Here is a 15,654-nt window from a genome sequence, read left to right as displayed (position 1 = left end):
TTCGGTCACGCCTTTCAAATGAAGTTAGTGTAAAGCAAATAAAATGATTATCTTATCTAAAATATCTACCACATATGATGTCGATTCTTGTCTCTCAAAGATGATGATTTGGGTTTTTTTGGAACTGCCTTTGTGGCATATGGATGAGAGGAGAAACAACCCGACAACTGGCTTTTACTTTGAAAGAGCAGCGGAAATGCTGGCGTAGAATATTGCAGACTTGCTATTTGGTCCTTTGATGGAAAGGATGGAGACGCAAAAGATGAAGATCCAAAGCACGTCCTAGTGAATTGGCAATTACGTCATCAGGTGAGCTCTTTATTTTCTTATCATTTGAACGGCAAATCGTCTTATTGATTACGTCCAATCAATAGCGCTACCCTTCGTTTGTATGTTAAAACACATCATTCATGAATGACGTGCTCTCAGTAGGTACAATGATAATCATCATCATCATCATCATCATTTTAGCACCTGAATACGAGATCGCTGCTAGCTCCTCCCAGTTCTAATAGATAGAACGTCCATCGCCGTCAATGGCAGCCAAAGAGTGAGCTCATTCACTGGGGATGCGAATGAATGAATGTTCATTTCTACTATTGATAAACTCATGGCAGAAGTATGAAAAGACCCGTCATCGACGCCCCTACCAAAATGGCTTTAGGGCGGCCATATTGGTAGGGGCAACGTTCCCATGAAAGTCAATGCATTGTCATTCATAACTAGCTCATTTCGCAACCTAATTAACTCATTGGCTGCCATTGACGGCGCTAGACGTCCAATCCATTTGAAGTGGGAGGGATGGCAGCGAATGAACGATGATTTTGGGGCGTTCCCAGGTCACTTCCTGAACATTTTGGGTCACTTCCTGTTGATTTTAGTGAATCTCTGTCTCACTTGCTGTTTAATTTGAGTCACTTCCTGTTAGTTTTGGGGCACTGCTGATTATTTTAGGTTACTTCCTGTTGATTTTAGTTCATCTCCGTCTCACTTCCTGGTTAATTTGAGTCACTTCCTGTTGATTTTTGTTCATCCCCGTCTCACTTCCTGTTGAATTTGAGTCACTTCCTGTTAGTTTTGGGGCACTGCTGATTATTTTGGGTCACTTCCTGTTGATTTTAGTGAATCTCTGTCTCACTTGCTGTTTAATTTGAGTCACTTCCTGTTAGTTTTGGGGCACTGCTGATTATTTTAGGTTACTTCCTGTTGATTTTAGTTCATCTCCGTCTCACTTCCTGGTTGATTTGAGTCACTTCCTGTTGATTTTTGTTCATCTCCGTCTCACTTCCTGTTGAATTTGAGTCACTTCCTGTTAGTTTTGGGGCAGTACTGATTATTTTGGGTTACTTCCTGTTGATTTTAGTGCATCTTGATCTTACATCCTGTTTAATGTGAGTCACTTCCTGCTAGTTTTGGGGCACTACTGATGTTTTGGGGCAGTACTGATTATTTTGGGTTACTTCCTGTTGATTTTAGTGCATCTTGATCTTACATCCTGTTTAATGTGAGTCACTTCCTGCTAGTTTTGGGGCACTACTGATATTTTGGGTCACTTCCTGTTGATTTTGGTGCATCTCTGTCTCACTTCCTGTTGTATTTATGTGACTTCCTGTTAGTTTTGGGTCAGCACGGATAATTTTGGGTCACTTCCTGTTGTTTTAGTGTGTCTCTGTCTGACTTCCTGTTGAATTTGAGTCATTTCCTGTTAGTTTTGGGGCACTGCTGATTATTTGGGGTTATTCCTGTTGATTTTTTGCATCTCCGTCTCACTTCCTGTTGAATTTGAGTCACTTCCTGTTAGTTTTGGGGCACTACTGATTATTTTGGGTTACTTCCTGTTGATTTTAGTGCATCTTGGTCTTACATCCTGTTTAATGTAAGTCACTTCCTGTTAGTTTTTTGGCACTAGTGATTATTTTGGGTCACTTCCTGTTGATTTTAGTGAATCTCTGTCTCACTTCTTGTTTGAGTGATTTCCTGTTAGTTTTGGGACTACTGATTATTTTGGGTCACTTCCTTTTGATTTAATGCATCTCTGTGTCACTTCGTATTGATTTTGGTGCATCTGTTTCTCACTTCCTGTTTCATTTTGAGCCACTTCCTATTGATTTTGGGGCATTACTGATTATTTTTGGGTCATTTCCTGTTGATGTTATTGCATCTCCGTCTCACTTCCTGTTTAATTCGAGTCATTTCCTGTTGATTTTAGTGCATCTCGATCTCACTTCCTGTTTGAGTCACTTCCTGTTAGTTTTGGAGCACTTCTGATTATTTGGGGTCATTTCCAGTTGTTTTTAGTGCTTCTCCGTCTCCCTTCCTGTTTGATTTGAGTCACTTCCTGTTAGTTTTGGAGCGCTACTGTTTGAGTCACTTCCTGTTAATTTTGTGGCACTACTTATTATTATGGGTCATTTCCTGTTTGTGGTAATGCTTCTCTGTCTTAACTTCCTATTTAATTCGAGTCACTTCCTGTTAGTTTTGGGGCACTGCTGATTATTTTGGGTTACTTCCTGTTGATTTTAGTGCATCTCCATCTCATTTCCTATTTAATTTGAGTCACTTCCTGTTAGTTTTGGGGCACTACTGATTATTTTGGGTTACTTCCTGTTGATTTTAGTGCATCTTGGTCTTACATCCTGTTTAATGTGAGCCACTTCCTGTTAGTTATCGGGCACTAGTGATTATTTTGTGTCACTTCCTGTTGAATTTATTGAATCTCCGTCTCACTTCCTGTTTGAGTGACTTCCTGTTAGTTTTGGGGCACTACTCATTATTTTGGGTCACTTCCTGTTAGTTTTGTGGCACGACTGATTATTTTGGGTCACTTCTTGTTGATTTTAGTGAATCTCCGTCTCACTTCCTGTTTAATTTTAGTCATTTCCTGTTAGTTTTAGTGCATCTCCGTCTCACTTCCTGTTGAATTTGAGTCACTTCCTGTTAGTTTTTGGGCACTACTGATTATTTTGGGTTACTTCCTGTTGATTTTAGTGCATCTTGGTCTTACATCCTGTTTAATCTGACTCACTTCCTGTTAGTTTTCGGGCACTAGTGATTATTTTGGGTCACTTCCTGTTGATTTTAGTGCATCTCCGTCTCACTTCCTGTTGAATTTGAGTGACTTCCTGTTAGTTTTTGGGCACTACTGATTATTATGGGTTACTTCCTGTTGATTTTAGTGCATCTTGGTCTTACATCCTGTTTAATGTGAGCCACTTCCTGTTAGTTATCGGGCACTAGTGATTATTTTGTGTCACTTCCTGTTGAATTTATTGAATCTCCGTCTCACTTCCTGTTTGAGTGACTTCCTGTTAGTTTTGGGGCACTACTCATTATTTTGGGTCACTTCCTGTTAGTTTTGTGGCACGACTGATTATTTTGGGTCACTTCTTGTTGATTTTAGTGAATCTCCGTCTCACTTCCTGTTTAATTTTAGTCATTTCCTGTTAGTTTTAGTGCATCTCCGTCTCACTTCCTGTTGAATTTGAGTCACTTCCTGTTAGTTTTTGGGCACTACTGATTATTTTGGGTTACTTCCTGTTGATTTTAGTGCATCTTGGTCTTACATCCTGTTTAATCTGAGTCACTTCCTGTTAGTTTTCGGGCACTAGTGATTATTTTGGGTCACTTCCTGTTGATTTTAGTGTATCTCCGTCTCACTTCCTGTTGAATTTGAGTGACTTCCTGTTAGTTTTGGGGCACTACTGATTATTATGGGTTACTTCCTGTTGATTTAATGCATCTCCGTGTCACTTCCTGTTAGTTTTCGGGCACTTGTGATTATTTTGGATCACTTCCTGTTGATTTTAGTGAATCTCCGTCTCAGTGTTTGAGTGACTTCCTTTTAGTTTTGGGGCACTACTGGTTATTTTGGGTCACTTCCTGTTGATTTTAGTGAATCTCCATTTCACTTCCTGTTATGTTTGAGTCACTTTTGTTTAGTTTTGGGGTATGCCCAGGTCACTTCCTGTTCATTTTGGGCCATTCGTGGGTACTTCCTGTTTATTTTGCATTGCTTCCTGTCAAATGAACGTTCGTTCATTCGCCGGCATCTTTCCCGGTTCAAACGGATTGGACCTCAACTCCTGATAAACACAAAGCAAATGCATGAAAAGAGCATTCATCGCCCCTACTAAAATGGCTTTAAGGCGGCCATATTGGGAGGGGCAACATATTTGTAATAGTATCAGTACGATACGAGTGATAACAACTTTGTTTCGCCTTGTCACCATCAGCAGACCTCAGTCAGCATGCTGGCCAGAAAGGGTTTGGTGCCGGACGGCTTCCTTCTGACGCGGCTGGCGGAGGAGCGGAACCAACCGGGCCGGAACCGCCTACGCTGCCGGCGAGCGCGCTTCATCACCAAGACGGGTTCCTGTAACGTGGCCCACAAGAACATCAGGGAGCAAGTCAGTCCCGAACCGAGCCCGTCCCGAGTCCGCCCGGCCGAAACCGGGCTTCGCTTTTCCCCCAGGGCCGCTTCCTGCAGGACGTCTTCACCACCATGGTGGACCTCAAGTGGCAGCACTCGCTCCTGATCTTCACCTCGGCCTTCCTGTGCTCGTGGATGCTCTTCGCCATGGTCTGGTGGCTGCTGGCCTTCGCCCACGGAGATCTGGAGCCCGGCCGACGCGAGCCCCGCCCTCCCTGCGTCACCGCCATCAACTCCTTCACCTCCGCCTTCCTCTTCTCCATTGAAGTCCAGGTGCTTCTCCTTTTGCGTGCTAATCATTAGCATCCGCTCGCTACATCATAGGCACACACAACTAATCAAATGACTCGACAATTATTTTCATGTTATTTTTTTGTGGTCCTGAACATTTTGGGTCACTTCCTGTTGATTTTAGTCCATTTCCGGGGTCACTTCCTGTTCATTGGTCACTTCCTGATGAGTTTGGGGCATTCCCGAGTCACTTCCTGGACATTTTGAATCATTTCCAATTGGCTTTAGAGCATTTCTGGGTCACTTCCTGTTAATTTTGAGATATTCCCAGATTATATCCTGTTAGTTTTGGGGAATGACTGATCATTTTGGGGCCTTCCCAAGTCACTTCCTGGACATTTTGCATCACTTCCAATTGATTTTAGGGCATTTCTGGGTCACTTCCTGATGGTTTTGGGGCATTCCCAGGTTATTTCCTGGACATATGCGTCACTTCCTGGACATTTTGGGTCACTTCCTGATTGTTTCGGGGAACTACTGATGATTTTGGGGTACTTCCTGTTGATTTTAGTGCATTTCTGGGGTCACCTCCTGTTGAATGGTCACTTCCTGATGATTTTGGGCATTTCCTGTTCATTTCGGATCACTTGCTGTTAGTTTTGAGGAATTCCTGAAGATTTAGGGGCATTCCCAAGTCACTTCCTGGACATTTAGGACCACATCCAATTGATTTTAGAGAATTTTTGGGTCACTTCCTGATGATTTTGAGTTTTTCCAGATCACTTTCTGTACATTGTGGCCCATTTTCTGTTGAGTTTTGGCTATTTCTGGGTCACTTCCTGTTCAATGGTCACTTCCTGATGATTTTTGGCATTCCCAGGTCATTTCCTGTTCATTTTGGGTCACTTCCTGTTAGTTTCCGGAAACTACTGATGATTTTGGGGCATTCGCAGGTCACTTCCTTGACATTTTGGGTCACATCCTATTGATTTTAGGGCATTTCTGGGCCACCTCCTGTTCATTGGCCACTTCATGTGGTACTTCATATTCATTTTGCATCACTTCCTATTCATTTTGGAGCATCCACAGATCACTTACTGATCTTTTTGGGTCGCTTATGGGTAGTTTTTTTTGTATATTTTGGGTCACCTCCTATTAATCATCAGGCAATTCGAGGGTTGTTTTTTGAAAAAAACTATTTTTTTGCAGGTCCGAGTTAATGGAAAAACTTTCATTGGCATTGAATGTGCCATTGGAAATGAACGGGGCCATTGAAAAATGCAGAAATGGAAGTTTTTTGCCAAAATTTGGTGGAATGGTACCTTGTTGTCACACAAAAATGATTGCGACTACGGTAAATGTAGCACACTTGCAGTTGAGTTGTGATTGAGTTGTCCCATCCTGCGCGCAGGTGACCATTGGTTTCGGCGGCCGCATGGTGACGGAGGAGTGCCCGGCGGCCATCATGGTCCTGATCGTGCAGAACATCCTGGGCCTGATCATCAACGCCGTCATGCTGGGTTGCGTCTTCATGAAGACGGCGCAGGCCAACCGGCGGGCCGAGACGCTCATCTTTTCCAGGAACGCCGTGGTGGCTCCTCGCAACGGACGGCCGACCTTCATGTTCCGGGTGGGCGACCTCCGCAAGAGCATGATCATCTCGGCCACCGTGCAGCTGCAGGTGAGAGTCCAAAATGCAATGTCTTCATTTGCCGAAAATCCACTGGAAATATCCTGAAATGCCCTGAAATCATCAGGAAGTGACTGAAAATCAAAAGGAAGTGATCCGAAATGCCCCATATTCAGCAGGAAGTGACTTGCAAATGTCCCAAAATCAACAGGAAAAGACCGAAAATCAACAGGAAAATAACTGAAGTGCCCTAAAATCAACAGGATGTGACCTGTAAATGCTCCAAAGTTGACAGGAAAGACCAAAACTCAACAGGAAATGATCTAAAATCCCCTAAGGTTAACAGGAAGTGACCTGTAAATGCCTCAAAGTCAACAGGAAGTGAACGAAAATTTACAGGAAATGATCTGAAATGCCCCAAAATAAACAGGAAGTGACCTGTGAATGCTCCAAAAGAAAAGGAAGTGACCGAAAATCAACAGGAAATACCCTGAAAAACCCTCAAATCAACAGGAAATGATCTGAAATGCCCTAAAATCAACAGGAAGAGACCCTTAAATGTCCCAAAATCAACAGGAAGTGACAGAAAATCAACAGTAAATCATCTGAAATGCCCTAAAATCAACAGGAAGTGACCGAAAATCAACAAGAAATGATCTGAAATGCTCCCAAATCATCAGGAAGTGACTGAAAATGGACAGGAAATGATCTGAAATGCCCTGAAGTACCCCAAAAAATCAACAGGAAGTGACCGAAAATCAACAGCAAATGATCTGAAATGCCCCAAAATCCACAGGAAGTGACCTGTTAATGCCGCTAAAGGAAAAGGAAGTGACCAAAAATCAACAGGAAGTGACTGAAAATGGACAGGAAATGATCTGAAATGCCCTGAACTTCCCCAAAATCAACAGGAAGTGACTGTAAATCAACAGCGAATGATCTGAAATGCCCCGAAATCCACAGGAAGTGACCTATAAATGCCCCTAAAGGAAAAGGAAGTGACCAAAAATCAATAGGAAGTGACCGAAAATCAACATGAAATGATCTGAAATGCCCTAAAAACAACAAGAAATGATTTGAAATGCCCCAAAATAAACAGGAAGTGACCTGTGAATGCCCCAAAAGAAAAGGAAGTGACCAAAAATCAACAGGAAATACCCTGAAAAACCCTAAAATCAACAGAAAGTGACTGAAAATCAACAGGAAATCATCTGAAATGCCCTCAAATCAACAGGAAGTGACCGAAAATCAACAAGAAATGATCTGAAATGCTCCCAAATCAACAGGAAGTGACTGAAAATGGACAGGAAATGATCTGAACTGCCCTGAAATACCCAAAAAATCAAGAGGAAGTGACCGAAAATCAACAGCGAATGATCTGAAATGCCCCAAAATCCACAGGAAGTGACCTGTTAATGCTCCTAAAGGGAAAGGAAGTGACCAAAAATCAACAGGAAATGATCTGAAATGCCCTAAAATCAACTGGAAGTACTGAAAATCAACAGTAAATCATCTGAAATGCCCTAAAATCAACAGGAAGTGACGGAAAATCAACAAGAAATGATCTGAAATGCTCCCAAATCAACAGGAAGTGACTGAAAATGGACAGGAAATTATCTGAAATGCCCTGAAAAACCCCCAAATCAACAGGAAGTGACTGAAAATGGACAGGAAATGATCTGAAATGCCCTGAAATACCCCAAAATCAACAGGAGGTGACCGAAAATCAACAGCGAATGATCTGAAATGCCCCGAAATCCACAGGAAGTGAACTGTAAATGCACCTAAAGGAAAAGGAAGTGACCAAAAATCAATAGGAAGTGACCGAAAATCAACAGGATATCATCTGAAATGCCCTAAAAACAACAACAAATGCACTGAAATGCCCCAAATTCAACAGGAAGTGACCTGTCCAAAAATCAACAGGAAATTATCTGAAATGCCCTAAAAACAACAACAAATGCCCTGAAATACCCCAAATTCAACAGGAAGTGACTTGTGAATGTCCAAAAATCAACAGAAAGTGACAGAAAACCAACAGGACATGATCTGAAATGGCCCAAAATCAACAGGAAGTGACCTGTAAGTGCCCAAAATCAACAGGAAGTCACCCATAAATACCAAAAAAGGAAAAGAAAGTGACGGGAAATCAATCCAAAAAATGGTCTGAAATGCCCCAAAATAGACAGGACGTGACCTCTAAGTGCCCCAAAATCAACAGGAAGTGACCCTTAAATGCCCCAAAAGCAAAATTGACCAAACATCAACAGGAAATTCCCTGTAACGTCCCCAAATCAACAGGAAGTAATCCATAAATGCCCCAAAATAAACAGGAAGTGACCTGTAAATGCCCCAAAATCAACGGGAAGTGACCGAAAATTAACGGGAAATGATAGCAAATGCCCCAAAATGAACTCTTTGGCTGCCACTAACAGCCATAGACGTTCAATCGTTTGAAGTGGGAGGGATGACAACAGGAGAAGATCTAAAATCCCCTAAGATTAACCAGAAGTGACCTGTAAATGCCCCTAAAGGAAAAGAAAGTGACCAAAAATCAATAGGAAGTTACTGAAAATCAACAGGAAATGATCTGAAATGCCCCAAAATAAACAGGAAGTGACCTGTGAATGTCCAAAAATCAACAGAATGTGACAGAAAACCAACAGGAAATACCCTGAAAAATCCTAAAATCAACAGGAAGTGACTGAAAATCAACAGGAAATGATCTGAAATGCCCTAAAATTAACAGGAAGAGACCCTTAAATGCCCCCAAATCAACAGGAAGTGACTGAAAATCAACAGTAAATCATCTGAAATGCCCGAAAATCAACAGGAAGTGACATAAAATCAACAAGAAATGATCTGAAATGCTCCCAAATCAACAGTAAGTGACTGAAAATGGACAGGAAATGATCTGAAATGCCCTGAAATACCCCAAAATCAACAGGAAGTGACTGAAAATGGACAGGAAATGATCTGATGATGATCTGAATGATCCACCCTCCCACTTCAAACAGATTGGATGTCTATTAGGGATAATATCAATTCCAGTCAAGGCAGAAGCATGAAAAAACAAAGTTTCATTGCCCCTACCAACACGGCTTTAGGGCAGCCATATTGGTAGGGGCAACTTTCCCATCAAAGTCAATGCTTCGACATTAAAATCAAGACATAACTAGCTTACTGTAATTGACGACGCTCGACATCCAATCGGCTTCAATTCAATTGACGGCTACAAACGTTGCCCCGACCAACATGGCCGCGCTTAAGGCTAACGGATTTCGGCAGGTGATCCGGCGTACGGTGACGTCGGAGGGCGAAGTCATCCCGGTGAGCCAGCTGGACATCCAGGTGGAGAACCCGCTGAGGAGCAACGGCATCTTCCTGGTGTCGCCGCTCATCGTCAGCCACACGCTGGAGAGAGGAAGCCCGCTCTACGACCTGTCCGCTCAGACGCTAGCCACCGCCGACATCGAGGTCATCGTCATCCTGGAAGGTCCGCCCTCCTGCTAAATTCATTTTAGCCTCAATTTCGTATTTGACTCCCATCTTTGGTCTTTTTACTATACGAGAAAATATCATTTCTGGAGAATTCATGCATGGATGCTTTGAGTCATTTCCTCGTTAACTCATTGGTTGCCATTGACGTTGCTAGATGTCCAATTCATTTAGACTGGGAGGGGTTGATTGAACAGGAATTGACCTGGAAATGCCTTAAAATAATGCACCCAAACTAACTGCATGTCACCCAAAATCAACGGTAAGTGAAATCAACAGTATACAATAAACAGGAAGTGGCCTGGAGATACACTAAAATTAACAGGAAGTGCCCCGGGAGTGCCCGAAAAAAATAAACAGAAAGTTACCCGTAAGAGCCCCAAAATCAACGGGAAGTGGGCTGTATTCAACAAGAAATTACCTGCAAATACCCCAAAATCATCAGGAAATGACCTGAAATAAACAGGAAGTAACCCTGAATGAACAGGAAATGACCCGGGAATAAAAAAAAAAAAAATCGAATTAAAGTTACCCTTAAGTGCACCCAAATTAACAGGAAGTGACCCAAAAAGAACAGGAAGGGACCCCCGCTGATTGACTAAATGTGCAGGAAGTGAACCTAGAATTGACAAGGAAGTGACCCTGAAATGCCCCTTAATCAACAGGAAGTGAACTGATGACATCAGGAAATGACCTGATGTCAATAGGAAGTGACCCGGAAAGGTCCTAAAATCATAAGTAGTGGCCTGAAACAAACAAAAAGTGACTGAAAATAAACAGGAAATGACCCGGGAATGCCTCAAAATCAACAGTAAGTGGCCAATTAACAAGAAGTGCCCCAGAAATGCCCTAAAATCAATAGGAAGAGACAGGTTATAAACAGGAAGTGACCCCAAAAGGCCCCTTAATCAACAGGAAGTGAGCGATAACACCAGGAAGTGACCTGATGTCAACCGGAAGTGAGCTGATGTCAACAGGAAGTGACCTGGGAATGCTCCAAAAATCATCAGTAGTGCCCTGAACAAACAGGAAGTGACCCAAAATGAATAGGAAGGGAGCCCAGAATGCGTCTAAATGTGCAGGAAGTGACCCAAAATGAACAGGAAGTGACCTTTTTCAACAGGAAGTGACCCAGGAATTCCCAAAATCATCAGTAGTACCCTGAAACAAACAGGAAGTGACCCAAAATGAACAGGAAGTGACCTGGGAATAAAAGAACGACAACAGAAAGTTACCTGTAAGAACCCCCAGATTAACAGGAAGTGACCCCCAAATGCCTCTAAACATGCTGGAAGTGACCCAAAATCAACAGGAAGTGACCCAAGAACCCTAGAATTGACAAGGAAATGCCCCCGGAATGCCCCAAATTAACAGGAAGTGACATTTAATCAACAGGAAGTGACACCAAAATGACCCTTAAACAAGTGAACCTATGACATCAGGAAGTGACCTGATTTTAACACAAAATGACCTGGGAATTGTAGAAAGTTAGATAAGAGCCCGCAAATTAACAGGAAGTGGCCCAAAACGAACAAGAAGGGACCCCTGAATGCCTCTCAGTGTGCAGGTAGTGACCCAAAATCAACAGGAAGTGACCCATGAACCCTAGAATTGACAAGGAAATGACCCCGGAATGCCCCAAATTAACAGGAAGTGACATGTATTCAACAGGAAGTGAGATGTAAGCAACTGGAAGTGACACCAAAATGCCCCTTAATCAAGTAACTGAACCTATGACATCAGGAAGTGACATCAGTAGTGCCCTGAAACTAACAGGAAGTGACCCAAAATGAACAAGACATTACCCGGGAATGCCTCAAAATCAACAGAAAATGACCAATTAATAGGAAGTGACCCAGAAATGCCCTAAAATAAACAGGAAGAGACCCCCAAATACCCCAAATCAACATGAAGTGACGTGTTATAAACAGAAAGTGACTCCGAAATGACACTAAATCAACAGGAAGTGACTCAAGCACCCTACAATTGACAAGGAAATGACCCCATAACGCCCCAAATTAACAGGAAGTGACACGTAATCAATAGGAAGTGACCCCGAAATGCCCCTTAATAAACAGGAAGTGAACCTATGACATCAGGAGGTGACATGGGAATGCCCCAAAATCATCAGTAGTGCCCTGAAACAAGCAGGAAGTGACCCAAAATGAACAGAAAATGCCTCAAGATCATCAGAAAGTGACCCCGAAATGCCCCTTAATCAACAGGAAGTGAACCTACGACATCAGGAATTGACCTGGGAATGCCCCAAAAATCATCAGTAGTACCCTGAAACTAATAGGAAGTGACCCAAAATTAACAGGAAATGACCCACGTATCCCTCAAAATCAACAGGAAGTGACCAAATAACAGGAAGTGACCCAGAAATGCCCAAAGATCAATAGGAAGTGACCCAAAACACTGGGAACTAACAGAAAAACATTTTGAGGTCACTTCCTGTTAATACCATGTCACTTTCTCTTGATTTTGAAGGCATCTCGGGTCACTTCCTCTTGGTATTGGTTCAGTTCTTTTGGGGACAGGACGTTATCTCATATGCCCCCAAATCAACAGGAAGTGACCCCAAAATGCCCCAAATCAACAGGAAATGACATGTTATCAATAGTAAGTGACCCAGAAATGGCCTTTAATCAACAAGAAGTGGCCTGATGTCAACAGGAAGTGACCCGGGAATCCCCCAAAATCATCAGTCGTGCCCTGAAACAAACAGGAAGTGACCCAAAATGAGTAGGAAATGACCTGGGAATGCCCAAAATCAACAGGAAGTGACCCGGAAATGCCCCTTAATCAACAGGAAGTGAATCGATGACATCAGGAAGTGACCTGGGAATGCCCCAAAATCATCAGTAGTGCCCTGAAACAAATAGGAAGTGACCCAAAATGAATAGGAAGGGACTCCAGAATGCATCGAAATGTGCAGGAAGTGACCCAAAATCAACAGGAAGTGACCTGTTTCAACAGGAAGTGACCCTGGGAATGCCTCAAAATCATCAGTAGTGCCCTGAAACAAACAGGAAGTTTCCCCAAATGAACAGGAAATGACCTAGGAATGCCTCAAAAACAACAGGAAGTGATTTGTTAACAGGAAGTGACCCGGAAATACCCCTTAATCAACAGGAAGTGAATCGATGACATTAGGAAGTGACCTTGGAATGCCCCAAAATCATCAGTAATGCCCTGAAACAAACAGGAAGTGATTCAAAATGAATAGGGAGGGACTCCAGAATGCCTCGAAATGTGCAGGAAGTGACCCAAATCAACAGGAAGTGATCTGTTTCAACAGTAAGTGACCCTGGGAATGCCTCAAAATCATCAGTAGTGCCCTGAAACAAACAGGAAGTTTCCCCAAATGAACAGGAAATGACCTAGGAATGCCTCAAAATCAACAGGAAGTGACCCGGAAATGCCCTTTAATCAACAGGAAGTGAATCGATGACATCAGGAAGTGACCTGGGAATGCCCCAAAATCATCAGTAGTGCCCTGAAACAAACAGGAAGTGACCCAAAATGAATAGGAATGGACTCCAGAATGCCTCGAAATGTGCAGGAAGTGACCCAAAATCAACAGGAAGTGACCTGTTTCAACAGGAAGTGACCCTGGGAATGCCTCAAAATCATCAGTAGTGCCCTGAAACAAACAGGAAGTGATTCAAAATGAATAGGAAGGATCCACAGAATGCCTCAAAATCAACAGGAAGTGACAAGTTAACAGGAAATGACCCGGAAATGCCCCTCAATCAACAGGAAGTGAATCGATGACATCAGAAAGTGACCTTGGAATGCCCCAAAATCATCAGTAGTGCCCTGAAACAAACAGGAAGTGACCCAAAATGAATAGGAAGGGACTCCAGAATGCCTCGAAATGTGCAGGAAGTGACCCAAAATCAACAGGAAGTGACCTGTTTCAACAGGAAGTGACCCTGGGAATGCCTCAAAATCATCAGTAGTGCCCTTAAACAAACAGGAAGTGATTCAAAATGAATAGGAAGGATCCACAGAATGCCTCAAAATCAACAGGAAGTGACAAGTTAACAGGAAATGACCCGGAAATGCCCCTCAATCAACAGGAAGTGAATCGATGACATCAGGAAGTGACCTTGGAATGCCCCAAAATCATCAGTGGTGCCCTGAAACAAACAGGAAGTGATTCAAAATGAATAGGAAGGATCCACAGAATGCCTCGAAATGTGCAGGAAGTGACCCAAAATCAACAGGAAGTGACCCAAGAACTCTAGAATTGTCAAGGTTTTGGTTCACGATGATGATAACCTCGGCTTTGTGTTCGTTTCAGGCGTAGTGGAGACGACGGGCATCAGCATGCAGGCGCGCACTTCGTACACGCCGGACGAGATCTTGTGGGGGCGCCGTTTCGTGTCCATCGTGAGCGAGGAAGACGGCCGCTACTGCGTGGACTACTCCAAGTTCGGAAACACGCTCCCCGTGCGCATGTCGTCGCTCAGCGCCAAGGAACTGGACCAGACGCGGGGCGGACCCGAGGGCGCTGCCGCGGCCGCCGCCTCGCAACCGCAAGGCTGGGGTCTGGTGCGGGCCGGCAGGGGAGGCTTTCGAAGGGGTGGCCGCACCTGCCACGACGGCGCCGCCGCCCGGCCGTGGTACGACCCCGCCGAGGGGGAGGAAGAAATCAAATGACAATAGCATGTTTCATGAACCATTTCAAAATAAAAGAATATTTTCATTTTAAAGTAATTAAATAAATATTTTCTAAAAACAAATATTTACTGTTTTGTTTTGTTTTGTTTTGGAAAAAAAAGTAACAAAACAAGATTTCCTCTTTTAAAATAACTTCCTGTTCCTTTTGCATCACTTCACCACTTCATCACTTTGTCCCCCCCAATTTGATTGACTATTATTTATCGACTTTTTTTATTTGGGTGAATTAAGCTCCAAAAACATGAGTGACAAAAAAATTAAGTCGCAAAAAAAAAAAAAAAAAATGCCCCGCCCCCCCAAAAACAAATTAAGAAATATTTGAACCAAAATTAAACCGCAAAACAACAAAAAAAAAACAGCCACAAATATGTATTTTTGCAACAAAATTTTTGTCGTCAACCTGTGCCACCAAAACATAAATTTGAAATTCTAACAAATTTTTTGCAGCATTGACATTCGAAGAGATTTTTATTCCCATTACCAACATCCAGCCACAGAAAACCCTAACAATTTAGCCCAAAAAAAAAAAAAAAAAAAAAAAAATCAGGGGTAAAAATTCAGTTCTACAAAAATCAGTCAATTTTTTTTTTCCAGTAAAAAAAATTGTCCCCAATAAATTGTAGCAAAAATATAACAACAAAAAAATTGTGTGGCAAAAATTCGGTTACAAAAAATTCAGTCGCAATTTTGTTCGCTGAATTTTTAACAATTAAAAATATAAAAATCTGCCACAAAAGCTTTGACAGATTTTGAATTGGAATTCCTATTTTTTTCTCTCATCAAACCTGAAAAAAGTGCTATAAAAGAAATCAGGAGTAAAAATTTACTTCCCAAAAAAATCTGTCAAAATGTAGTCCCCCCAATTTTATTGACAACATTTTCTACAAGGGAATTTTTTTTTCTCGCAACTTAAGTTTTGTCGTCAGTCTGTGCCATCGAATTCCTAAAACTTTTTTGCGGCGCTGAAATTTGAACATATTTTTACCGCATTACCAAAATAACAATTTAGCTAAGAAAAAAAATCAGGAGAAAAAATTCATTTACACATAAATCGGTCAAAATTTGGTCAAAAAATACATCTTAACAGATTTTTTGCAACTAAGTTTATGTCGTCAATCTGTGCCACCAAAGTTTAAATTCCTAAAAATTTTTGCAGCACCGAAATTCGAACAGATGA

The 15,654-nt window shown here is 42.3% G+C and overlaps 1 protein-coding gene across 2 annotated transcripts; it reads left to right on the top strand.

Moving 5' to 3' along the window:
• The first annotated feature begins 210 nt into the window (after positions 1-210).
• Positions 211-14,539, top strand: kcnj11l (potassium inwardly rectifying channel subfamily J member 11, like). 2 transcript variants are annotated; one of them, XM_057837923.1, is made up of 6 exons: positions 211-309; positions 4,233-4,406; positions 4,472-4,702; positions 6,072-6,341; positions 9,579-9,786; positions 14,098-14,539. In XM_057837923.1, the coding sequence occupies exons 2-6, from the start codon at positions 4,248-4,250 to the stop codon at positions 14,454-14,456; spliced, it is 1,227 nt and encodes a 408-aa protein (XP_057693906.1). In that variant the 5' UTR covers positions 211-309; positions 4,233-4,247; the 3' UTR covers positions 14,457-14,539. The 2 variants fall into 2 exon arrangements, with proteins under 2 accessions (XP_057693906.1, XP_057693907.1); XM_057837924.1 differs by having other exon boundaries at positions 236-309; positions 4,236-4,406.
• Positions 14,540-15,654: the final 1,115 nt, after the last annotated feature.

The sequence above is a fragment of the Corythoichthys intestinalis genome, chromosome 5 (genome assembly GCF_030265065.1).
Source record: "Corythoichthys intestinalis isolate RoL2023-P3 chromosome 5, ASM3026506v1, whole genome shotgun sequence".
In the NCBI taxonomy this organism is placed as follows: domain Eukaryota; kingdom Metazoa; phylum Chordata; class Actinopteri; order Syngnathiformes; family Syngnathidae; genus Corythoichthys; species Corythoichthys intestinalis.
Note: the sequence above shows the minus strand (reverse complement) of the source record. Positions and strands in the feature narration are given on the sequence as shown.

Coding starts and splice junctions, on each gene's coding strand:
- kcnj11l (XM_057837923.1), top strand. CDS start 4,248: ATGCTGGCCAGAAAGGGTTTGGTGCCGGACGGCTTCCTTCTGACGCGG. Junction 4,703..6,071: donor TCTTCTCCATTGAAGTCCAG/GTGCTTCTCCTT, acceptor TCCTGCGCGCAG/GTGACCATTGGTTTCGGCGG. Junction 9,787..14,097: donor GGTCATCGTCATCCTGGAAG/GTCCGCCCTCCT, acceptor TGTTCGTTTCAG/GCGTAGTGGAGACGACGGGC.